At 59.2% G+C, this 24,671-nt stretch overlaps 2 protein-coding genes across 8 annotated transcripts in view; one reads left to right on the plus strand and one right to left on the minus strand.

The window, feature by feature from the left end:
• On the minus strand, positions 1–5,411 carry TMEM79 (transmembrane protein 79). Of its 2 annotated transcripts, XM_081026224.1 has the most exons (6): positions 5,283–5,411; positions 3,688–4,481; positions 3,213–3,426; positions 2,917–3,005; positions 1,718–1,801; positions 1–912 (listed from the first exon to the last, which is right to left on the minus strand). In XM_081026224.1, exons 2-6 carry the CDS (start codon positions 4,436–4,438, stop codon positions 908–910), a joined length of 1,143 nt encoding a protein of 380 aa, XP_080882350.1. In that variant the 5' UTR covers positions 4,439–4,481; positions 5,283–5,411; the 3' UTR covers positions 1–907. The 2 variants fall into 2 exon arrangements, with proteins under 2 accessions (XP_080882350.1, XP_080882349.1); XM_081026223.1 differs by lacking the exons at positions 1,718–1,801; positions 2,917–3,005 and having other exon boundaries at positions 5,283–5,395.
• SMG5 (SMG5 nonsense mediated mRNA decay factor) overlaps positions 4,603–24,671 on the plus strand; it is a 24,520-nt gene continuing 4,451 nt past the window's right edge. Inside the window, exons 1-17 of one of the 6 annotated variants that reach the window (XM_081026219.1) lie at positions 6,753–6,888; positions 7,358–7,722; positions 10,337–10,435; positions 10,920–11,043; positions 11,347–11,503; positions 13,276–13,365; positions 14,182–14,271; positions 14,858–14,936; positions 17,370–17,495; positions 17,592–17,660; positions 18,071–18,279; positions 18,716–18,853; positions 18,973–19,554; positions 20,548–20,723; positions 21,634–21,709; positions 22,309–22,484; positions 23,195–23,353. In XM_081026219.1, coding sequence (XP_080882345.1) covers positions 10,945–11,043; positions 11,347–11,503; positions 13,276–13,365; positions 14,182–14,271; positions 14,858–14,936; positions 17,370–17,495; positions 17,592–17,660; positions 18,071–18,279; positions 18,716–18,853; positions 18,973–19,554; positions 20,548–20,723; positions 21,634–21,709; positions 22,309–22,484; positions 23,195–23,353 — 2,226 coding nt within the window. In that variant the 5' untranslated portion in view covers positions 6,753–6,888; positions 7,358–7,722; positions 10,337–10,435; positions 10,920–10,944. Of the gene's footprint in view, positions 4,712–6,655; positions 6,889–7,210; positions 7,246–7,357; positions 7,723–7,951; positions 8,052–10,336; positions 10,436–10,919; positions 11,044–11,346; positions 11,504–13,275; positions 13,366–14,181; positions 14,272–14,857; positions 14,937–17,369; positions 17,496–17,591; positions 17,661–18,070; positions 18,280–18,715; positions 18,854–18,972; positions 19,555–20,547; positions 20,724–21,633; positions 21,710–22,308; positions 22,485–23,194; positions 23,354–24,671 lie in introns of those variants that run through there. The other 5 variants (XM_081026218.1, XM_081026220.1, XM_081026217.1 and 2 more) reach the window with 5 other exon arrangements.

Here is a 24,671-nt window from a genome sequence, read left to right on the forward strand (position 1 = left end):
GACTGTGGTCCTCATTTATTGTTACACACACATATTCACATGGGGTGAACGCTGGCCACTGTGCCTTCCAGCTCCTGTCAGCCACCACATGCGTGCACATGGACACACACACGGACACACACACACATTCAGACACCCGTGGGGGGCGGTTCCTCTCCCCTCCCGGGCAGTGTGGAGAGGGGGCTTTACGGGGTTGGCAGGGAGGAGGCAGCAGCTCTGAGCTGGGGCAGCTGTAGTGGTCTTGTCTGAGGCTACAGGGCCTGGAGGGTCCGGCGTAGAGGGTCCTGAACCCAGGCCCCCCAGCAGGTTTCTACCCAGCCAGCAAGTCCTGTTTGATCGGCCCGGTCTTTCTCTCTGGGCATGCGCAGTACTGCCAGTCTCCTTGAGGCCCTCTGCTTGGACCACCCGCACGGAAATGGTCAGGGTTTGGGCTGTGCGTCTGCCTCGCAGGAGGCTGGAGAGGAGCAGAGCCAGGCACTGGTGGGCCCTAGTGGCCGCGGTCGGAGCCCCGTGACCTCAGCATCCTTACGGGACATGGCTGTCCACCCCTTCCTCGCGTCCCTCCCTCAGGATTATCCCGGGCTCCAAAGGCGAGGGCCGGCGCCGACTTGGAGCCCGGGGGACAGTCCAGGCTCACTGGATGGGACCCTGCCGGGGCAGCAGCGGGTTGTTCCCGCGGAGGTTGCAGGCGGGGGCGGGGCGGCTCAGCCCCAGGGGCGGGGCCTGTAGTCGGAGCGGGCGTGGTCGGGGTAGTCCAGGCGGCTCTCGGTGGCGGTGAACATGCGTTCCGGCTCCACCACAAACATGTAGTAGAGGTTCCACACCAGCATGGACACCAGGGGCAGGAACGTCAGGCCGTAGCCAAAGCCTCGGAAGGAGCGGCCCACGGCGAAGGTCAGCCAGTATATCAGCCTGCGGGCGAGAAGAGGGCAGCTAGCGGGCGGGAGGCGGGGGCGAGGGGCTGGGGGGCGCGACCGCTACTTCTAAAGCCACTCGCTAGTTACTCTGGGGCACCGTTGCATTGACACGTCCCCGCATCGCTCTGAAGTGCGTTTATCGTTCCCCTCCGTCTTTTTGTTTGTTTATCTTGCAAATTTTAACTAAAAATGTTGAGTAGGCAAGGTACAATCGCCTGGCTCAAAATACGATGCTACCGCGTGTAGTAAAGGGTCGTCTTCCCTCTGCTGACCCCCAGCCACCCTGCTCTCTTCCCTCACCTCTCCACTCCCCCCCCCCAGATCCAATGTTATGGTATCTTGTACGGCGAGTGATTTTTTTTTTTTATGCATATGGGAGCAAAAAAGATGTTTTCCTTTGCCCCCTTTTTTGAAGTTTGGTAGCATATGCTTTAGACTCTTCTGCACATTGACTTTTTCCCCATTTAACATATCTTGGAGGTTATTTTTATCGATCTACAAACAGCTCTCTCATTCTTCTACAGCTGCAGCACATTCCACTGTATTTATTTCCCATTTTGCAGATTAAGAAACTAAGATCCCAAAGGGGTTAAGTAAGACTGGTCCAAGGTCACCCATCTGGGAAATAGGAAAAGCGTGATTTGAGCCCCCCCGAATCCTCACATCCTCTCCTGCCATTTCAGACAGGCAGAGGGAAAGAAGAGAGTAAGGAAGCCAGCTTCGATAGGGCTTGAAGCCCCCAGGGACAGGTCACCCACAGCAAAATGTCTCCTCTTGGAAGATCCACTCAAAATACACACCCCTTCCCGGAGGAGGGGGGCAGCAGCTTCCTCTAATAGGTGAAGGACCACTGTTACACAATTGAGGTGTCCCTCCGTTTTTGCCTGTTAAACAGAGGAAAGAAAGAGTACCTGCTGCATCTCTACTGCCCCAGGAGGCAGCGAGTTGTAATAACAATAAAAGTTCCCAGCAAACCCTTACCAAGCGCCAAAGTGTTGTACGCACTCTACAAGAATTAACTCATTTAATCCTCACAACTCCAGTTCAGAGATGATGAAGTGGAGACACAAAATGCTTAAGGAACTTGCCCGTGGTAGAGAAGAAAGCACCTTGGATGAGGGAGGGAAGAGACCTGGATTCTAGTCCTGCCCTGTGATTCCCCGGGTCTGTCGTTTCCTCTCTAGGAAATGGGTCAGCTGCACCAGACAGTCGCTGAGTCTTTAGCTCCCTGAAGAGTCTTACCGCCTAAGCCAACGTCTACCTGACACCAGCACTCCAGAGAGGGAGGTGGCGTTGCAAAAGGTGCAGGAACATTTATCTCGGGAAACATCTCCTGGGAGAAAATACAGGGCTGTGTGATGGTTAGGAGGCTGAGAGGACAGAGGACAACTAGACTACAATCAGAAGTAACAGGAAGACAAATGTTAGCTCGATAGGAAGACTTTTTTAGCAGTTAAAGATACTGGGAATTGTATATTGATAGTGACAAAAGGAAATGTATTAGGGGCAAAAATGGAAAGACCTGTGTTTATTTTGCTTCAGAAATTCAAAGGTGCCTTCTGGGTTAACAGTAGTTCCCATGGAAACACCCTTAAGGATTTCATGGGACTAAATTTTAAATGAGAGTAATGAGGCCGCCGTGAGAGCTAACGTGGCCTTGTTTTGTATGAGCCGAAGGCCAATACCCTTCACCAGCCCCCCACCCTCACCCCATTTGACCAGCAGGAGAATTTCCTGCCCATAGGGAAGAATAGTGAAGGGGTCAGGGCCACTTAGCAAAGTAAACACGGGAGCAGGGTGCTGGAGTGGGAGAACAGAGCTGTTGTCAAATATCCGAATGTGTCCTAGGCAATTCCAGAGATCAGGGTCAGGGCAACAGTGTTTAGCACAACACAAAGAACTTCCTAATAACGAGAACCTTTGAAAAACAAAACAGACTGCCAGATAAAGAACTGAGCCCTTGGTCACAGGGGGTGTTCAACTAGAGGCCAACGGCTACCTGACCAGAGTGTCACCGGTGGGTGGCTGCAATGACACCTGGAAGCCCTTCCAGTTCTAGATGGTATACGAGTCTCCGAAATCGGCTTCCTGTGGGAAGACGTTTGAGCTGATCACCTGCTACCAGGTGAGGTAAGGTGCAAGGGAGAAAGTGGACTCACCTTTCCAGGGCGCACATTTGGGCCAGTGCAGGATCCAGACAGCTCCCGGACCCCAGACCCCGGCTCTGCACATTCACGCACCTGGGTCCCTCTAGCGCCATCACCTCCCCTGTGCCCCACCCCAGCCCCAGCTCACCGGGAGATGGCGAAGAGGCCAGTGAGCAGAGGGAGCAGTTTGAGGGTGTCTTGGGGCAGGTAGGTGGAGAGCACGGCCAGGTTGAAGAAGTAGAGGATGAAGAGCTGGACGGACTGGGCCACGTACTGCCGGTGGATCTCTACCTCCCGCCGGGGCTCCCCAAAGGGCCGCAGGGCGGAAAAGCACAGCAGACTCAGCCCGTACACCAGGAGGCCTGGCAGGGACGGAGACGCAGGGTCAGAGAGCACGAGGCAGGAAGCGGGGGCAGGGCGCATGGTGGAGAGCTCATGGGCATGGGTCTCCACAGTGGGGCCTGGGGGCCTGGGAGGGGCAGGCACACAGGGTGGCAGAGCGAGCGAGGCGAGGCCCCGAGGGTCCAGCCTCAGTAAAGGGAAACTTCTTCCCCAGCCAGGCAGGCCCTGCCCTCGAGTCCAGCTCCCAGATGCCCCTTCCTTCTCACAGGGCCCACGCTCACCCAGCACGATGGGGAAGGTGGCAAAGACCCCGCAGCGCAGTGTGTAGACGAGGCGGGAACTCATGGTGGGCAGCCGAGGGGCATCAAAGGGCAGGAAGGCGTACGCCCCGTACAGCAGGCAGGGGAAGAGGACCAGGGCAGCTGCCACGGAGGCCACAGCCCTCAGCCCCTCGTGGCCCCCGCAGCCCCCACAGGAGCGGCCGGGCGGCCTCACCACAGCCTCGGCCCACTTGCGCTCTGAGGGCTCAGGAGGGGTGGCTCGGGTGGGCAGGAAGGTCCGGCGGCGCTCTGCCTCGCCGGCCTCACAGCGCACAGCGAGGTCCTCCTGGGGCCGCCGCTCGATGCACTGCAGGTCAATGGGCACAAAGGCCCGTGGCGCCTTCTCGGGCAGCAGGTCCACGTCATTGTCACGCAGCTCCTCTGGTTTGCCGGGCGGCTCTGACTCCAGGAGCTCAGGCCCCATGTCCCGCCAGCCGGGGGGGTCCGGGAACGGGGCAGTGGCCTGGGGGCCAGTACCCCAGGGCAAGGTGGCAGCCTCGCTTACTGTGCTGTTCAGACCATCCTCTGTCCCCTCTCCAGCTGTGGGAGACCCAGCTGAAGATCCCACGCTGGAGGGCTCAGCACCGGGGGGCTCGGCCCCACTTTCCCCTTCTGGCTGCCGGCCATTGGGGACCAAGGCTTGGGGTGAGCTCTTCTCCTGGGCCTCTGGCCCCTTCACTTCCAGCAGGGCCAGGGTCTCGGGCTCTGTCATCCTGGGACCTCAGTTCTGGGGTCTACCGTGAGGTTGTGTCACCCTGGAGGTTAACAGGAAAGCTCTGTCAGAAGCTCTGTCCTCTGGCCCTTAGGATGGGTTGACAGAATCGGAACTCTCCAGGGCAATTGGCACCATGGGCTTGAGCCCCTTCTGGGACCTTGGGGAGAACATGGCATGCAGGAAGGTGTTGAAACAGAGTGAGGAAGAAGAGACGTGAGCAGCTGAAATGGAGTCACCCTTCCGACATCAAACGCCAGCCAGCAGGAGCGGGTGAGTCAGGGGGCATAGGTCTTGGCAGTTGTGGCCTCAGCCAGTCCCCACCCACGCCTTTTGCTCCCCTCCACCAAAACCCCTGGAGTCACGGCCACCTTCATGCAGGAATGGGAGGGAGAGGAGGTGCCTAGAATTTTGCCAAGAGCTGCCGTCCCACTAAGGACCTCCTTGCAGACAGAGAAGCTGCCCCTTCACCTTCAAACGTCGCCTTCCCTGCAGATCCCTGCTTGGAACCCTCCTGGTAACTGATCCCAGTGATTTGCCAACAAATCTGTCCTGAGGAACTGGCATAGCAGTGCACCCTGTTCTTTCGTCTCCAGTCCGGGGACATGGGCAGTTGCCAAACTCCTCACTAGCCCACCTCATTCATCTGCAGAGGGCCTGGGTCTGTCCATTCTGACTTCTAGGTCCTATCATGGCTGTTCCCCATGCCTCCTCTCCGGTCTCTCCCTTCCCTGCCGTCCCATCTGTTCTCCGTCTCTCTGCTTCTTAATGGGGCGCACCCCCTCCCTCCACCTCCACAATGGCTCCCTACCCCTTGCCATTTGGGCCCATGACACCCTCTTACTTTCCATCTGGAGAGAGACGCAGGGTCCCCAGTCCCCACAGTGCCTGGGAAGGAGCTGCCCGGCTCCCTGCTGGCTCTGCAAGTATCCCTCTGGTCTCCCTCCCTTTACCTGTGTCTCCAAACCAGTCTGACCGGAGCAGGTGGGGCCCAGCTTAAAGGGGCAGGCCCCGCCCTGCTGAATCTGCCGACAGAAAAAGCCTTAGAGGTTGGTTGCCTGTCATCCTTTCTGAAAGTGGGGGTGCAGCTGGGCACAGGAGTAAGCATGTGTTCTAGGCAAAGGGCATGTGTAGGGCTCCTGGCTCAGGAAAACAGAGGGGGACCATGGGGTTTGTGCATCACAGGGTGCTTGGAGTAGGTTGGAATACCCAGAAAAAAGATGGAATTTCTACACTTATTTATTCACATTTACTGAGCACCTATTATTAGCCAGGCACTGTTCTAGGCACAGACTCCAGGGACAACAAGATAGCAGGCAAGGGCTCTGCTCTTGAGGAGCTCGTGGTCTTGGGGTCACAGATAAATGAGGAGTGTGAGTGTTGCAGGCAGTGGAACAGCAAGTGAAAGGCCAATGAGTGAGAAAGGCTGGCAGTTTCAGGAACAGAAAGAAGGATGGTGGCTGGAACCAGCAGCACAGTGACACGGGGTATTTATGTTCCCGTTTCAACGCGTACACAGCCCCCCCCCCCCGCCCCAAATACCTTGCTTTTTACCTTAGGTTTAAGGTCAAGAGAGCAATAGGAATCCAAGGTGATCTTTTCAATGGGTCGACCAGGGGGCAGAAACCTGAGTGAGAGAGTGGCTTCTCATTCCTGTGGGTCCTTGCCACTAAAGGCATTTGAGGGTTGTTTTTTTTTTAATTTATTGGGGTGACAATTGTTAGTGAAATTACATAGATTTCAGGTGTACAATTCTGTATTATACCATCTATAAATCCCATTGTGTGTTCACTACCCAGAGTCAGTTCTCCTTCCATCACCATATATTTCAGGCATTTGAGTTTTGTGAAATTGTTTTTTCTAAAAAATTCTGACGGTAATCTGAAAGAGACTCGGCTCAAATGGAGTGAGGGGAGGTGAAGGGGCAGAAGGATGGATTATAAATGACCACCGTAGGACAAAGCAAAATCGGCTGCCAGCTCCTCGCGGGAGCCCCTTTGCCCCGTTGCGCTGAGCTTCACCCTTCTGGCTGGGTCCGCTGTCCGTTCTCCGGCAGCTTTGTCAATAAAGTTTTTCGCAAGGGCTCGCAGAAGCCGGAAAGAGGCCAGGCTGCCCTGAGTTAGTTCTGGCAACTTCCCGGGAGGGAAAACGAGTTTCGCGAGATTTGGTAGCAGCCGGCCACTGGCCCGCCGCTGTGCCGCTGCTATCGCGAGATTTGGCCGGCGGAGGAGGAGTCGCGGGCAGCCGCCTCAGCGATGGCGGCCGAGCAGGGCCGGCGGCGGTGGCGGCGGCGGCTACGGCCGGAGGCGGCAGTGGTGGAGGTAGCGGTGGGTGGCGGGGGCCTGTGACCGGAAGCCGCCCCCGGAGCCGGGCACCATGAGCCAAGGCCCCCCCCCAGGGGAGAGCAGCGAGCCCGAAGCAAAGGTGCTCCACACCAAGCGGCTTTACCGGTGAGCGGGGCCGGGGCGTGAGTGCAGCCGCGGAGGGACGTGGGGGGACAGCGAGGGGCGGGGCCTCCCGCGGGCGGGGCCCGGGGGCCGGGCTGGGGCGCGGGCCCGGGCGGAGGGTGCAGCTTTGGAGGGAGCGGGTGGGGGGCCCCGTCACCCGGGACGGAGCGAAAGACGGGGTGGGGGGGGGCAGGAAGCACGTGGAGGGAGGGGTCCCCGCGGCGGCCAGCTGGCGGCGGTTTGGGGGTCAACAAAGGGGGGGCCTGGAGGGCTGCAGGGCTGGGGAGGGGAGGGTGGAGGCGGGGGTGGAGGAAAACCCGGAAGGGACGAGCACCCCGAGGACTGCGACCCGGAGCCGGGGTAGGTCCGGCCGGCCGCGTCTCGGCGTGACCTTGGGCCTGAGCGTGCTCGTCCTTACACGGAGGCGCTGGGGTTTGATACGCCCTGAAGTCCCTGATGGCTCACGTTTTAGGGATTCCGAATGGAAGGAAAGAGGCTGGAGGACGGTTGGACCGAAAGGGCCGTGAAGGACTTGGAGTCCAGTGTCCTGCGTTCACGGGAGCGCATTGCGGGGCACCTGGGGACTCCTGACTCCCGCCTGCCCCCCAGCCTCGTGACTCCGGTCCTTTGCCAGGCTCCCTCCAGTCGTGGTTTCTGATTTCCGCAGTGCACCTCGCGCTCCTCGGCATTGTAGCCCTGCAGTCCTCTGTGGGGACCCGGCCGGGACGAGCTCTCCCCGCCCTGGGTCAAGGATCTTGGGCAGCGGGCACATGGGCTCTAGAACTGGATGGAAGTAGAATGAAGCACGGAGACTCCAGTTGGGTTTTCTCCTTTCTGGTAGGGAGTAAGGCTTGCGGTTTTCCTTTGGCTCAGGCTCTGTTGAACAGAAGTGTTTGCACGAGAGATCGACCTTCGGAGCCCTGGGCCCTGGCTTGGCAGTGAGAGAGTCAAGAGCATGTTGTCGTTTCCTCCGCTGAGTGGGCATCCTGCCTGCTGGGCTTCAGACACAGGGGAGTGTGGGCTGCTCCCAAAATAGAAAAGTGATCCAGTCCCGCAGCCCCTGGGCTCCCACTGTGGGCTGCCCCCAGGTGGCACGTGTGTCAGAGCTGCCTGTCAGGCAGAGCGTGGGCAGTGTCTGCAAGATGCCTTACTTGTCTCCAGCCTTGGTAAAGGCTCTCTGGTCATCCTGATCGTTCTCAAATCTCGTATTTGTCTCAAGCCACTACCTGCACAGGACTGATTGGCTTAAGCCAATGTGTGGCTGACATGTGTGCCCATGGAAGTCTGCCTGCAGTTGTGTGGTTGTGGGCTTTGAGCAGCGTGGGAATCGGAGGCAGCGGGTCTCTGTTTTTATAATTTATTATAGCAAGGGTGGGTGGAGAAGGAACTGGGGCAGGGAGGTCTTGTTTCTCTGCCCCACATAAGTGTGTTGTGAGACTGGAACTGTCACTCTGAGCTTCAGTAAATTTGGGACTTTCCCACAATCTAACGGCTTACAGAAATGAAAGTCTGAAATGTTTTCAGCCCCTCAGAAGACAGTCAGCTGGAGAAGGGATGCTGAAAGGGACACAAGCACCAATTAATTAGGCCAACAAACTAGTTCTTAAAAACTTTTTTTTTAGTAAAGGAGGTTATATTTTAATTTATTTTATTTACCAAAAACCATGTGCACTATTTCCTCCACGAGGGAAAAACATTTTTCTTTTTTGACACTGTTCCAGGCCTGGGAGTACAGTAGTGAATGAGACACAAGACAGTTTTTGTGTGTTTTGTTCTACAGGAGATTACAGTCGAGTGGAGGAGCTTATGGTCTGTTGGGGAATGGAGCATACAGTGCTGCGTCCTCACAGGTTTAAGAATTTGCAGTTAGAACTTCCAGAGTAGTGATTATTAACCTTTAGAATGGAGGGAGCACTCTGGAGCCTGTCCATAAACACACACACACACCCGCCCACATCTGTCTAGGGCACTGAAGTGAAAAGCCCTGCCCTGGGGACTAAGCTGGCATAGAGTAAATCCCTGACGACTGCCTGTGCCTGTGGCATCCAGGGTCAGGCTGGCTACAGGGCTTGGCTCCCACCTCTGGGCAGCCCAGCGTGGTTGGAGAAATGCTGAGCTCTCAGCACTGCTTGTGAGAAGGCCTGATTACCATCCCACTCACTGTCACTCTGCCCTGTATAGGGCAGCTTTTAGTACTGTACGCCCTGAGCCCCCACAGGGCGCCCGCCTGCTGTGTCCCACTTTCCCCAGTCCAGCAGCACGTTTCAGTCTTCTGGAACAATCCGGACTGTTCTGGGAATCATCACTCCCTGGGTACTGGTTGCTTTTGTGTCCAGAGCTGTGCCTGATTCACCTGTTGTCACAGCTGCTGTCTGTCACCCTCTGGGTTTTACCCTTCCAGAGATGACACCTACCTCTGGAACATCTTAGCCATCCATCGAATTTCCTTGGCCTTTTCGCTTAGCGTCTGGTGTCTCCTCCTCAGCCTTATAACAAGAAGGGTGAAGGTCAGACTTACTGGGCATTTGCTGTGTATGGGCCACTATCATGAGTGCTTTCTGCATTAGCCACTTTAATCCCCACAAAATAGGTGATAATGTTATTCCCATTTTATAGATGGAAGAACTGAGGCATAAGGAAGTTAGATAGCTATTTTGCCCAGGACCACATAGCTGGTGAGAATTAGAGCCAGAGCCTACACTCTGTACTAAGCAAATAGTTTGTTCAGCAGAATCCAGGAGCCCTTATGATGAAGCAGCTCAGGAACCCGCACCCTGCTTTCCCGTACCCACTATTCCAAAGGAGAACTCCGTGCTAGGAATGCCACTCCTTTATGTCAGAGATAAGAAGCCTTCCGTGATCATTCATTCATTCCTTCACTTGTTGACTGCCCGCCATAGACCGACGTTGGATATAGGTTATTTTATTTCATCCTCACGACAGCCTCTGCTGCATATATTATTATCTCCATTGCTGTGGGTGTGGTAACTAAGGCTTAAAGAGTGATTTACCGCAAGTTACAGAGTTAGGGAGGCACAGCCAGGGCTCAAACCCTAGATTTTCTGCCTGTGCTTTTTCCCCTGGGAGAGTCCACTTCCCGTGTCGCAGGTTCCTCGTCCTTGGCACTGTCAATGTTTTGGGTGGGGTAGTTATTGTGGTGGTCTGTCCCGAGTACTGGGGGTGTCTAGCACCCCCACTAAATGCCACCAGCCACTCCTCCCCCTGTACCACCCGCGTCCCAGTTGTGACCATCGGAAATGTCTCCCTCATGGCCAGCTGTCCCCCTGGGGCGGCTGCTGCACGAGGATGGAGACGGTCCCTCTTGTTTGGTGCAGAGCTCAGCCTGCTGCCTTCCTGTCCCCACCCTGATCCGTGCGCCGTCCCTCTGGGCTCAGCATGAGCGTCCTAGGGGGGCCGTGCTCGCGGTTCAGTGGCCTGGGTCTCCCCGCAGGGCCGTGGTGGACGCAGTGCATCGACTTGATCTCATTCTTTGCAACAAAACCGCTTATCAGGACGTGTTCAAAGCAGAGAGCATTAGCCTGCGGAACAAGTAAGCTGGACACGAAACCACAGGCCCTCACAGCTCCTCTCCCTCTGTTCCCCCAAAAGGAAGCCTGTCACCTATGAACACGCGTTCTCTCACCTCCCGCCCCCGTGTACAGTGAGGGGCTAGGACGTCTGGCCCTCCTAGGAGGAGGCAGGCTCCCTCCCTCCGTCTGCAGCTTACACATTGGTAGACTGGTGCCATTTGAGCTGGGGCAGCGGCCCTACTGATAATGAAAGGAAAGGAGGAGGGCACACAAAGGCAGAGAAAAGGAGGGTGGGCTGCAGGGGAGAAAGTGCAGGTCATTAATTATCATTCTAACTGCTCCCGTCTATCTTTTGGGGCACCTCGTGCCTGCCGGGACTGCTGCATCCCGGTCACACTGACTGACCCTGCCTGTCTCTGAGGAGGCCGGGGAGTGTGTGGGGGGGGTGTTGGCAGGTGCCCTGCGAGGCCTGGGCAGCCCCTCGAGCCTGCTGCGCCCCTGCAGGCTGCGTGAGCTGTGCGTCAAGCTGATGTTCCTGCACCCGGTGGACTATGGGAGGAAGGCCGAGGAGCTGCTGTGGAGGAAGGTGTACTACGAGGTCATCCAGCTCATCAAGACCAACAAGAAGGTGGGTGAGGCCAGGGCTCAGCGAGGGGCAACTAAGGAAGGAAGGGCCAGCGCGTGCGTGGCTGGACATGGGGGCCCAGGAAGAGCTGGCGGCATCCGGCGGAATGAGGGTGGCGGAAGGAGGGATGCTGAACCCAGATGGGGAGACCTAAGGGTGTGACGTGATTCCTGAGAGGGAGGAGGAGACGTGGGGCGAGTTCCAGAGCCAAGAAGAGAAGTTCATTTCCTCGTGAGATGCAAAGGGTCAGGGAGGGGGAACGGTCCCCGAGCTTGTCGTCAGCCACGCCTTCCCCTCCTGTCCCAGCATATCCACAGCCGGAGCACCTTGGAATGTGCCTACAGGACACACCTGGTCGCAGGTATCGGCTTCTACCAGCATCTCCTCCTCTATATCCAGTCCCACTACCAGCTGGAGCTGCAGTGCTGCATCGACTGGACCCATGTGACCGACCCCCTCATAGGTCAGTGACGTCTCGCAGAGGGGCTGGAACAGCCAGCACCTGGGCCTCCACTTCGGCCCTCTCGGCCCGCAGCTCGGCCCTGCAGCTTGGGACCTGCCAGGCGGGCAGGATTCTAGCAAGACCCACAGATGTCGTGCAGTTTGGGTTTATGCAAACAAGCGTATACATTCGGGTGAAGGTCTTAAGGGGAGACGGGCCTGCGTTGGTCTGGATTGCGGACGGATGGAATGAACTAGACTAGGTCTGGCACTAGAGCATTTGTTTCTTCTCCCAGTTGGATTTGGTTGGCACTGTTCCTTTAACTTCAGAGGTTGTTTCCCAGGGTTTGATGAAAGTATTGACATTTTTAGAAATGTTGGGGACATTGTGGACACTCTTCCAACATAGGGTAGTCTCTCCAGCCACCCAGCTGTTGTGCTGGCAGCCGCACTCGGCCTCCGCTTCTGGTTGGGGGTTTTTCTTAAGCTGTGCCACCCTTTAGATGCCCTCCCCTTCTCCCAACCCTTGCTCTCCAGGCCCTGCGCCCCACACGCCAGCTCTAGGCCCAGCCCTCACCAGGGCATAGACACTGCATCAGAGATGGAGGTGCTTTAGGGGTGCTCAGCCACCCTTTAGAGTTCCTCCCCTCCTCCAACTCCTGCTCTGCATACCCTGCCCCCAGCCACGCCACGCCCCCTCAGCCCCACTCCCCCCTCAGCCCCACTCCCTCCTCAGCCCCGCGACCCGCCCCCTCAGCTCCACTCCCCCCTCAGTCCCACATCCCACCCTCACCCGTACATGGGTGCAGCTCAGAGGCAGGGTTGTGTCCTTGCACGGCCTGGAAGCAGTCTCTGGACAGAAGCACAACACTGCATTTTGTGCATTTCAAACAAAACAGCATTCATCAGAGACAGCGTTCGTAGGCTTTATACCAGATGGCCCAAGGATCCAGCTCCTAAAAAAGGATTAAGGGCCCTTACTTACTTCAAAGGTTGATTTCCCCGGATCTCCAGTTTTTGTCCTTCTGATGTTTTCTCCATTCAGCTAACTAAGAGGGGTCTCTGTAGCAAACACTCACATGGGGGCTGCATACCCAGGAAAGCGGTTGCGAGGTGGCGTAGAATTGAGGATTGTTTCCAGAGCCAGGCTGCCCTTGGACCTTCCCCACTGTGGGACCGATTTCCTCAGCTGTACAGTGGGAGTGGGTGAGAGGGACAGTGAATGGCCACCTCGCAGGGTCGCTGCAAGGCCCAGCCAGGGTGACACTGGAAGACACGAGGCCAGGGCCCAGCACACGGGAGCTGCCCCCCAATACTCCTCTGACTGAACTTATACGGAGGTGTGAACCCAGGCACCCCATCCGCGGGCATGACCAGCACGCCTTGTCTCCGTCCCGGGCAAGCTCCAGGCAGCGACCACGGCGTCCTCTGCGGTCCTCGTCCCTGGAGCAGGGCCTCCTTCACATCCCGTCCTCACCCTGACCTTCCTCCTTATGTGGGAGCTTCCACACCTGCACCCGCGACTGTCCTGACACTTTGGCCTCAGATCCTCTTCCTTTCTAGAAGCCTCCCTATGATGATGTCCATGTGACTTTCCCCCAGGGAGCGGTCCTGGGTTGAGGACCCTAGCCCTTCCCATCCAGTTCCTTCCTGTCCTGTGAAGGAGTCTGCTCTGTCTCATAAGACGCTGTTCCGAGACCAGCCTGGCTTGTTCCTTTCTCCACCCGGGAAAGGTGTCTCCCCACAGGTAGGGGACCAGGCGTGGGCTCACAGATCTGTCCCCTTCTCTCTCAGGATGCAAGAAGCCAGTGTCTGCCTCAGGGAAGGAGATGGACTGGGCACAGATGGCATGCCACCGATGTCTGGTGTACCTGGGGGATTTGTGTAAGAGTCAACCTTTTGTTTTCTCTGTTTGGGGCTGCAGGACAGGCTCCAGCTGCTTGCATTGTAGGTACCACCCTTTACGGGACTGGAGAGCAGGAGGCGTGGTTTGGCCTCTGATAACTTTCCATTTCATCTGCTGAAGCAGAGTTCCCCCTTTTCATTGCCCTTCCGTGAGCTGGGGAGAATCAGTGAGTACAGGAAGAAGGAAAACGTCTGAGCTTTGGGAAAGTCAGGGTGATAACTGCGTCTTAGTAGTGGTTTGGGAAGATACCAATTTCTCCTCCTTTGGGCTTTTCTGTTCTCTCCATGGACTCCTAGAGGAAGTGAAAGCAGGCCTCAGGGAGGACTTCTTGCCTGACAAATGTTTCTCAGTGGAAAAGCACCCTCTCCCGCTCTCCATGGCCCCGGCAGACAAGCGTGGTCCTCAGGCCGTGCGCTTGCCTCCGTCCCCTCCGTCCCTAGCTCCTGCCGGGCCCTCAGGCAGTGTGCGCAGACAGTGCTTCCCTCAGCCGCCTGCCCGAGTGCCCTTAGCAATGGCATGTGCTGCTGCAGCTCCCTTCGCCAGGAGGAGATCACCAAGAAGAGCCTGTTTACTTCACAAACGCTAAATAGTCCACATCTTGGACTTAGCACGAGGGAGAGAGTTGAACAGCAGCCATGCAGGTTAAAGGCTGTGCCAGAGGCCCAAGCAGCCCGCTTCCTGGCTCAGGTGTCTCCTGCCCAGGCTCCTGTTACAGCTCCTCAGAGGGGGCGCCCCGGTGAGGGGAGGTTCTCCGGAAACGCGGGCCATGCGTCTTCCTCCTCTGTCCCCTGCAGCCCGGTATCAGAATGAACTGGCTGGCGTGGACACCGAGCTGCTGGCTGAGAGGTTTTACTACCAAGCCCTGTCGGTGGCCCCCCAGATTGGTGAGTGCAGCCCCTCTGGGGCCTCGCAGCCCAGCAGCAGTTTCCAGGAGGACGACTCCCCTGAGGTGGCGGGCGGGCCGCCCTGACTCTCCCCTGGTCACTGCCTTGTGATGCACCCTTGGAAGGTGGTGGAAGGGGAAGAGAAAGGGGAAAGTCCTGGCCGGAGAAGGAGGGAGGCAGAAGGGAGGGGGGACAGGTGGCGTCCCTGTCGCTGAGGTCTGTGTGGAAGGGGGAGACGGTGTCCTCTGCCCACAGGAAGCTGAGGGAGAGAAGGGACTGGGTTCCGTCACAGGGACAGATGGGAGCGGCATGTAGGAAGGAGCGCTCAGAGTGAGGGACCCAGCTGGGGGCAGGACAGCCCCGAGCAGCTGTCCCCCGTGAGGGAGCCACAGCTGCCGCTGAAGGAATGGCGCCCATCAGAGCTGCAGTCCTTGGCGGCCGGGCGGGAACAGACTGATCGGAGGGGAGTCTGTGGCCGCAGCCCCAGCTCCGCTCCCCACGGGTTCTCTGATGCCGCGCTGTGGTCAGGCCTGGCAGCTTCCGGTGCGTCTGTGGCTCCAGCCGGGGGGCTTCTCTTTCTCTCCAGGAATGCCCTTCAACCAGCTGGGCACACTCGCCGGCAGCAAGTACTACAGCGTGGAAGCCATGTACTGCTACCTGCGCTGGTGAGTACTGGGGTGCTTGGCTCGCCCCAGCCCTGCGCTCGTGTCCCTACTCCTTTCTCTCTTCCCTCCCTCCCTTTGCCAGCTCTTGGCTGAAGTAGGGAGGGGAAGGCTAAGATTGAGGGGTCCCTTCCCACATAGCCCTGCTGCTGTTTACACAGCCATCTGCATTTGTAGGCACGTGGTTAGCTGACATGGCTGTCCGCTATCTCATGCAAAATACAGGATGGCTGTGTTGAAGGAGAAAATCAGTTTGAGAGTTGAGAAAATGTTACCAGAGTAGCCTCTGACCAGAACCTCGGATTGTAGAGCTTTAGTGTCTCGAGGGGATGACAATGTGGGGGGCCAGCGTAACAGCAGGCGGGTCATAGCTTCCCCAATCTGACACTCAGCTCTGGGGAGAAGAAGCATATTTTTCAGGGCACCCGAAGTTGAAGAGGCTTAGGGCACTGAATTCCCATCACCACATGCACATGAGACTGACAGGTGAACTGGGGTGCTATTGATTGCCTGATGGTGACCAAGAATGGCCAGGGGAGCTGGGAGACACACTGTCGGCCCCTGATCAGGGCTCATGCCTATGTGAGGACGACGTCATTCTCAGAAGAGGTTGTATCGTGAGTTGGACTTCTCTGAGCAAAGGGACGAGGTGGTCTTGTTTGCTTAGGTGGTCAGAGTGGAACAAAAAACGCTGGGTTCTGCCCAGGATCCCACGATCCTGGGCTCACCTGGTTAAGGAAACCTGGTCCCTATGAGTGGGGTGTTCGCTCCCAGTGTGCCCCATCTTTTCTGATCAGTACAGAGTGGCCCCTCTTGTCGCTGTATTTACCTCTCAGTCCAGTTACCGGGCTTTCCCACCACTCATGTGGCTTGTCCTGGACCCCCCCATCACATTCATACCATGATTTAGGGTGAGTCATTTCCTAAGAGTCCAGCATATCCCCGTTCGGGGGGTACCCGCTACGCATAAGTCCTACCCTGCGACCTAACTCGCCTGTCTCGTGGTCTGGGGCTCAGGCGTCTGGCAGGGCTCCGTGGGGCCGCTCTCCTGGTGGCACCGCCTGGGGTTAGTCACTGGGACTCAGCAGCCCTGGAGGTCTCAGCTGGACCCTGTCACTGGTCTCAGTCTCCCCCTGTGGCCTCTTCCTCAGGGCAGACGGCCTTCTGACATGGTGACGAAGACACACACACACACACACACACACACACACACACACCCAGTACATAGTGACCTGGGAGCCTTGGGAGTAGAATCTGCCAGTCTCCTAAGACCTGGGCCTGGAAACTGGCAGAATCACTTGTATAATATCCTGCTGGTCAAAGCAGTTGTGTGGTCCCCCCCAACCCCCCTCCCCAAGACTTAAAGGTCCCAGGAGACAGCCCACTCTCAGTGGAAGGAATACCCAAGAATTTGTGGCTACCTTTAATTCACCAGAGACGTATTTCTTCTTCTTTTTTTTCTTTTTTTCTTTTTTAAAGATTTTATTGGGGAAGGGGAACAGGACTTTATTGGGGAACAAGTGTGTACTTCCAGGACTTTTCTCCAAGTCAAGTTGTTGTCCTTTCAATTTTAGTTGCGGAGGGTGCCATTCAGCTTCAAGTTGTCCTTTCAATCTTAGTTGTGGAGGGCGCAGCTCAGCTCCAGGTCCAGTTGCTGTTGCAGGGGGCGCAGCCCACCATCCCTTGCGGGAGTCAAGACCAGCAACCTTGTGGTTGAGAGCCCACTGGCCCATGTGGGAATCGAACCGGCAGCCTTCGGAGTTAGGAGCACGGAGCTTTAACTGCCTGAGCCACCGGGCCGCCCTATTTCTTCTTTTCTATACCTTGCTTTTCATAACTAAAAGGTTGTTGAAAAGAAAAGGTTTAAAAGTACAGCGCACTGTTACGGAGGAGCCAGACTTGGGGGGCAGCCTAGCTCTCCCCTGTGTTAGCTGTGTGACCCGGACAATGTGCTCGCTGTCCCGGGCCCCGTTTCCTCATCTGTGTATGTGGACGGTAGTGGGTACAGGGCCTGACACAGTGGGCGCTCAGGACATATTTGCGTTTGAATGACTGTTGCGAGGCGCAGCTGAAATAGCGTATGTCCATGTCCTCGCACAGAGTAGGTGCTTGTTAAACGCTGCCTACTAAGTGCTAGTGACTGAAGAAGAAGAAGAGTATTTCAGGGCTGGTGACTAACTTAAGTTGTAACAGAGTAGGATTGCTTTTCTCATTTCTAGATGCGCAGGAGATGCAGGCGTCATCTTCACTGATGAATCTGGAGGTCGCTGTGTGTTTTCTCGGGAGAGGGCTTCCACCCGAGTGTGTGTGGGAGGGGCGGCTGGGGCAGCCCTACCTATGGCAGCCTTGTTCCCAGAGCCCTGGCAGGGCCCCCGACATTTCCCCTCCCCCCGTCTGCCCTGCCAAGACTCAGCAGCCCGCCTCTGTGTCCTGCAGCATCCAGTCGGAAGTGTCCTTTGAGGGGGCCAGTGGGAACCTCAAGCGGCTGTATGACAAAGCTGCCAAAATGTACCACCAGCTGAAGAAGTGCGAGACCCGGAAGCTGTCCCCCAGCAGGAAGCGGTGAGGCTGTGGGAGGGAGCAGCCCCTCTTGTGCAGTTGGTGCCGTGGCATCCAGGGACTCGGGCCACTCACTGTCCTCTGGGCTCCTCATTGCAGATGCAAAGACATTAAGCGGTTGCTGGTGAGCTTTATGTATCTGCAAAGCCTGCTGCAGCCCCAGAGCAGGTGAGTGGGGTCTGGGGTCAGCCACCATCTGGGGGCCAGGGGCCAAGCAGAGACGGGCTGCCAGCTCCTGTTTCTCGGGCGCACCTCTTCCAACCACTTAGCTTGTCTTGACATCCCTCCCCGTCTCGCCCAAGGGTGCTGTGCCCGTTCTCCGGGCAGCTCTCCTCTGGCACAGAGTGGGCTCTCACTGGACGTGGAAGGAGCGGCTGAGCGGGAGGAGCACCGCCGCGCCTCTCCGCGCCTGCCCTCCCCCTGCTGTCCTGTGTGCTTTGGGGATCAGCCCCGCGTCCCCCTGCTGCGCTCTGGTCTCCCCGTAGGACCCCATACTCTTGTTCTGAATCCCATATCCCTGTCCTCTCGCCCACCCCCGCCTCCATCACTGACCCCCTGTTACTCCCACCCCTCCCTAGCTCTGTGGACTCAGAGCTGACATCACTTTGCCAGTCGGTCCTGGAGGACTTCAACCTCTGTCTCTTCTACCTGCCCTCGTCACCTAACCTCAGCCTGGCCAGTGAGGAAGATGAGGAGCACGAGAGTGGATATGCGTTCCTCCCGGACCTTCTCATCTTTCAGATGGTGCTCATCTGCCTTATGGGCGTGCATAGCCTCAAGAGAGCAGGTACCTCTCCCCGGTGCCTCTCTGCCACCCCTGGCTTCTGGGAGCCTCGCTGCTGCGGCCCTACTGGCTGTGGGCAGGCAGGGCCAGGGCCCAGGACCTTCGCCACGATGGAGCTGCCGGTGAATGAACAAAGGCAGCGGCCCACTGCGTCCCCTCCTCCCCCTCCCACAAATGCCCGGCCAGGCCTGCCTGGGTGGATACAAGGGTCCGCTCTGCAGACCCCGCTGGCGGGTGTGTGTGGAGCCAGTTGGATGTGGAGGTGCTGGGGTTTGGGGACGGGCCCGTGTCAAAGCCAGGGCAGATGAGGCGGGCGGGAGCGTGCTGAGGAAGCACCACGAGCTGGCGCGTGGGCGGCAGAGCCAGGACAGGTGTGGCCTTAACGCTGAGGGTGCGTCGTCCTCAGGCCAGGCCCTGACACCTTCTCCCCTGGCTCTAGGGTCCAAGCAGTACAGCGCGGCCATCGCTTTCACGCTGGCCCTCTTCTCCCACCTGGTCAACCATGTCAACATGCGGCTGCAGGCGGAGCTGGAGGATGGCGAGAACCCGGTCCCTGCTTTGCAGAGTGATGGCCCAGGTGTGTGTGGGGCGGGGGTGGGGAATCGGGGGTGGGGGGGTGGGCGGGCCGGGCAGGGTGGGCTCGCACGCAGGGTCGGGGCACTTTCCAGCTTTCTGATCAGCCTCTTTCAAACACAGACGAGCCAGAGGGCAAAGAACCCTTGGAGAAGGAAGATGGCCCAGGGGCCGAGCCCCCTCCCGCAGCTCCTCAAGCGGGCGAGCTCAGAAGGAGCCGGAAGTTCTCCCGCCTGTCCTGCCTCCGTCGCCGCCGCCATCTGCCCAAAGCCGGTGACGACAGTGACCTGAGTGAGGGCTTTGACTCTGACTCGAGCCGCGATTCGGCCCGGGCCAGCGAGGGTTCCGACAGCGGCTCGGACAAGAGCCTCGAAGGCGGGGGCACGGCCTTCGATGCCGAGACAGACTCGGAAATGAACAGCCAGGAGTCCCGATCGGACCTGGAAGACATGGGGGACGAGGAGGGGACACGGTCCCCAGCCCTGGAACCCCCGCGGGCTGGGCCCGAGGCTCCTGAGGCCATGAACGGCCCCGTGGGCCCCAGCGAGGCGAGCATCGCCAGCAGCCTGCGAGCCATGTCCACACAGATGTTCCAGCCCAAGCGCTGCTTCCGGCTGGCGCCCAGCTTCAGCTCCCTGGGGCTGCAGCCCTCCGAGCCGCGCTCGCCCTGTGTCAATGGGGATGTGGACAAGCCTGCAGACCCAGGTACTGGGCCTCCGACCCCGCCGTCCTCCCCAGCTCCCAGCCGTCCTGCTCTCCTGGTTTCCTGGTTTCGGTCCTCCCCTGCACCCCGCCCAGTGGGTGTGGGGCTGCCTCCCCACACGACGTGCTCCCCGGGGCCCTCCCAGGTCCCATAGCTCCTGAGCTAGAAAAGCCAGCAGCAGCCAGGGCAGGTGGGTCGGAGTAAGATTCCTCCCTGAGGAGGGGGCACCCGTCGCCGGCAGCCAGCTTTGGCGGAGCCTCTGTGTGGCCTTGTCGCTCACCGCTGTGCCTGGCACAGCCCTGGTCACACTTCTCTCGCCCCGAGCCTGCCGCTTGCTGATTCTTACTTGCCCTGTAGATTTTAGCTGACAAGTCACTTTGCCTGGGACTTCCGGGGCAAGGTGACTGTCCCTTCCTCTGGGCTCCCACAGCCTCAGCACATCCCGGCTTCCAGCCCTTTCCCAGTCACGTGAACGTGTGGCTTGTCTGTCTCCCCAGCTAGCCTGTGAGCCTCTTGAGGGCAGGACAGCCTGTTTTGGCCTCAGCGCCTGGCGCAGGGAGTGGGGCACTTAGGAAGTAGTGAATGAATAGAAGACATGAGGCTGGTGCTCGGAGGTGGGGCGGCCTGCTGTGTTCTGAGCCGTGGGACAGAGGAGCCGGGAGCTGGAAGTGGCTCCTGTACCTGTTGCCGCCTCCTGCCCCTGTGGCCCCTCCGGCCTGCCCTGCCTTCCCGCCCCGGGAAACACAGCTGGAGGGCAGCCTCACACGTCAGCACACGTCTGAGAGAATCGTGTTTGAAAACGGCGCCAGGCTCTTTGCTTAAGTCACCAGTTAGACGCTAGTGGGCCTGGAGAAACGGGGCCAGGGTCGGAGGGGATCCCATCTTCCCCCCGAGAGCTCAGCAGTCGGGGCAGGGCGGGCACGCTCGCCTGTGCACAGCCGAGCTGTCACCACGTGCCCTTGGTTGCTTAGCCTGGTGCCCTGTCCCCACCCCAGCCTCGGAGGACAGCTCTGAGTCCGAGGGCAGTGGGTCCAGCGGGCGCTCCTGTCGGAATGAGCACAGCGTCCGGGAGAAGCTGCAGGTACTTGTGGCCGAAGGCCTGCTCCCTGCCGTCAAAGTCTTCCTGGACTGGCTGCGGACCAACCCCGACCTCATCATCGTGTGTGCGCAGGTGGGTCGCTCCGGCCCCTGCCCTTGGGCAGGTGCCAGCGGGGGCGCGGCAGCAGGGATGGTCTGGCCAGGACGGCAGTTCCCGCCACACCGCTCTGCGCTGGGCTCCCCTCTCTCCAGGAAGAGCAGGCTTGACCTCTGCCCTGTAGGAGTCTGGTCTGCGATGCAAATTGTGTGGGTGGGAAGGGAGCTGCTTGGCCTGCTCTGTACCCCCCGCGCCAGGCGTTGCACCTGCCCTTAGGAGTCCTGCTGAGCGTGTGTGTTCAGTCCCGAGGAAGGACGGGACGCTGAGCACTGATGGCAGCAACTGGTCTGGGGAGCGCTGGGGCTTCCGGTCCACGTGGAGGTGCCTCGTCCACAGCCTGAGCCTCTGGCTGGGCGATGGCAGCCTTCTCCCCAGGTCCGGGCTTTCAGGGGGAGCTTCTGGCGCCGAGAGGCTTGTTTCAGTGTTTCTCCCCCAGGAGCACACCTGCCCTGTGTGGAGGCCCCTTCTCCCGCGGTCGTCCCCTTCCCTAGGTGACAGTGTTCAGGGCCAGGCACGCCCTTGGGTGTGTGCTCGTGGTGGTGACAGTCTAGTTACTCACGCACTTAGTCATTGGGGAGCGTGCTAAGACGGAGCCGTGGGCATGGAGGGCGGAGAGGAAACGGGGCTCCGCGGGGAGAGGCCACCACCAAGGTCAGGACAGTCCCTGCTGTGGCCACGCCTCCTCTTTCTGGGAGGCCTTGTGCTGATGCTGAAGGCTGCCCTCCTCCCTCACTGGACCGGCCCCCTGTCCCCAGGTTCCCCACTGCCCCCGGACCTCTGTTGTTCACTTTCTATCTGTCCCTCTAGGCTGGTGACCAGGGCCCTAGGCCCCCAAGTGTAGTGCTCTGGCTCACCGTCACCCTGTGCTGTCCCCTCCCCCACCCAGAGCTCTCAGAGTCTGTGGAACCGCCTGTCTGTGTTGCTGAACCTGTTACCAGCGGCTGGCGAGCTCCAGGAGTCTGGTGAGTGCGTGCGGCCGTGGCACTGCTCTCCTCCCTGCCCTCATTGGCCCCACGGAGCCTGTCCCCCTTCCTGGTGACCTGGCCCTCGGGGTAAGGAGGTTAATGGCATTCACCACCCAGCCTGCCACACACAGCGGTCATTGTGGCCTTGGCCTCTCGGGTTTCTCACCCCAACAACGCCCCACGTGGGCAGGTGGCCTGGCCTGCGGGGGTGCTCCCAGGGGAGGCAGTGCAGTGGCTGAGCAGCGGCCTGAAAGCCAGCCCCAGGCGCTGGTGCCGCGCTGGTGCCCTGCTCGGGGGGAATCGTCCTTGACGTCCAGAGCTGGAAACCTCCATGTCCCACCCAGGGCTGTTCATTCCTCTGTCTGGGGCCCCTCCTCACTACCATCCAATGTGATTGCCCTGCGGTCGGGGGCCTTCCCAGTCCTGGCCTCCCCACCTGCCCTGCTCCCCCGGCCGTCCTGCTCCACGCTTCCCGAGCTCCGCCTGGCGGCCCCGTGTGTCTCCCTTTCTTTTCCTCCCTCCATCCCTCCCCATTCTGTCTCTTCAGCCTGGGGCCTCCCCCAGGGCATGGTCTCAAGGGTCCTCTTTCTCCCCAGGCCTGGCCCTGTGTCCCGAGGTCCAGGATTTCCTTGAGGGCTGTGAACTGCCTGACGCCCCCTCTAGCCTACTGCTCCCAGAGGACACGGCCCTTCGGAATCTGCCTCCCCTGCGGGCTGCCCACCGGCGCTTTCACTTTGGCTCGGAACGGCCGCTGCTCAGCACCTTAGAGGAGGTGAGGCCCTGGTGTGTCGGGCCAGGCGCTGCTGTCAGTCCGACGGCAGCAGAGCCGGCTCAGGCTCAGGCGGCCTCCCCTCGGGCTGCAGGCTGTGCGTCCTTTCGCTCCCAGAGCCGTCTGAGCTTCCTTCCTTCTTGGCAGGGTGGCTGCCCTGTGTGGGTCTGCTGTTGTAGAACAAGCCTCGCTCTTTAGGCCCCTTTTGTAGGAACCAGAGCATGTGGGTTATTAGGGCTTTGAAATCTTCCATCTTTTCTGCTGTGGGCCCAGCCTCCTCTGAGCTGAATGGGAAGCAGCCAAAGTTAGAGCTGGAAGGGAACATGCTGCCCACTTGGTCCAGTGACTTTCAGCCTTGACTCTGTCAGCACATGGGCCATGTGGGGGCAGCTGGGGAGGCGAGCAGGCCACCCTGGCCTCCTTTCCAGCCAGAGCAGCTTGGCTGTAGTCTGGTTGACGTCTGAGGGTTCTGCGTAGGGTTGCATGGGGAGGAAGGTTCTACTGACTAAGTAAGCTGGAGGTGTTGATGCCGTGCTGCCCCCATGTTGCACGAGGAACTGAGACGTGGGGAGGTGGCAGCAGGAGCCAGGTACCCCGTCCAGCCCGGTGCCCGGCTCTGGGCCTCGGCATCTCCATGCCCACTGCAGGCCGGGAGGCGGCGGCGGGGCCCTGGCAGAGGCACTCGCTCAGCGGCCGCTTGCGTGTCCCCACAGGCGGTCGTACGCGTCTGCTGCATCCGCAGCTTCGGCCACTTCGTCGCCCGCCTGCAGGGCAGCGTCCTGCAGTTCAGCCCGGCCGTGCGCATCTTCGTGAGTGCAGCCCCGTCTGAGCAGGACGGCCTGCTGCAGCAAGCGCAGGCCCAGCTCCGCATGGTGAGCCACCGGGACACCCACCGTGCGCCGGGAGCCGGGCCAGGCTCGGGCGGGAATGGGATGTGGCCGGGCACTGGGGGGGCTGCGAGCAAGGCAGCCTGGCAGCCGGGCACCGGACCTGTGTCCACTGCTGGGGCTGAGGGCGGTCTGTCACCTCCTGGTCTGTGCACGGAGGAGTCACCTACCCTGCTCAGCTACGGTAGAATCGGCTTTAGGGACTGTCGTGACAATAGAGTGAGTGAGTGCCCATCCAGTGCCTGGCACGTGATCTCGGGTGTGTGCTCAGAGGGCGGAGACAGGCTGGGATGCAGGGCACTGGTGTCCGTCCCCACAGAGGCCCGCGAGGAGGGTGTGGCCTGTGCTCGCTCCTGTACGTTCAGTAAGTCCTGTTCACGCTCGCTGCACGTCGCTCTGCTCAGACCCGGCTACCCCAGGCGCTGGGGCTGCAGACCGAACAAGATGGGCCTTTCTCTCTGAGGCCAACACTTGGCGGCAGCAGCCTGGCTTCCGCAGTGGGGCTGGCACAGCCCTGGGCGCAGCTGGCACCGATGTGTTGGGGGTGTCTGACCCGAAGGCACAGCGCATGCAGCTCGGCAAGCCCCAGCTTGTCAACCCCAAGCCAGTCCCCTCCTGTGTTCTTCCTGGGCGCCCCTCTCTGAGCACCCCTTTCACCGTCTCCCCAGAAACCCCCTTCCTGGCTGTCTTAAAAGCAAGGACATTTTGTTAAAAAACCTTTTGTGTTAAGGCCTTTATTGTTCTGTAGGGAAAAACACGGGGTTACAAAAATCATGGGGAAGTTAGTCACAGGGCTGCAAAAGTGCAAGAGGTTTTGGAGGCATTCCCCCAGCCTGAAGTTCTTGACTCCTCCTGGGGGCAGGGGTACCTGCGAAGCCCTCACAGGGGTACCTGTGTGGTGCTGGACAGCACAGGCCAAGGTGGCCATGGTCTGCTGGGGCTGCTCCTCTCATCTGTCACCGAGAGTTCTGTTTGTCAAGCCTGGTTTGCACGGACATGTCATTTCACTCTCGCAGCAGCCCTGTGAGGTGGTGCTGACACCCTCGTTTTACAGACGAGGAAGTGCAGGGTGACAGAGGAGAGGGCTCAGCAGGGCAGGTGGGCGCCCGAGGCTGCTGCTCCTGCTTGGGGTCCAGCGTCTCTCCCCTGCAAGACCTCGGGGTCCCCAAGGAGCACGCCGGCCCACGTCTCTAACTGCGGGGCCAGCGGTAGCAGAGCCTGGGTAGCAGCTGCTGCTCCTGGGCCCAGGTGGACCCCACGCACTTGCGTGGGTCTCTGGGATACTTACCCTAGTGCCCCAGCC

Source organism: Rhinolophus hipposideros (assembly GCF_964194185.1).
Source record: "Rhinolophus hipposideros genome assembly, chromosome: 19".
In the NCBI taxonomy this organism is placed as follows: Eukaryota; Metazoa; Chordata; class Mammalia; order Chiroptera; family Rhinolophidae; genus Rhinolophus; species Rhinolophus hipposideros.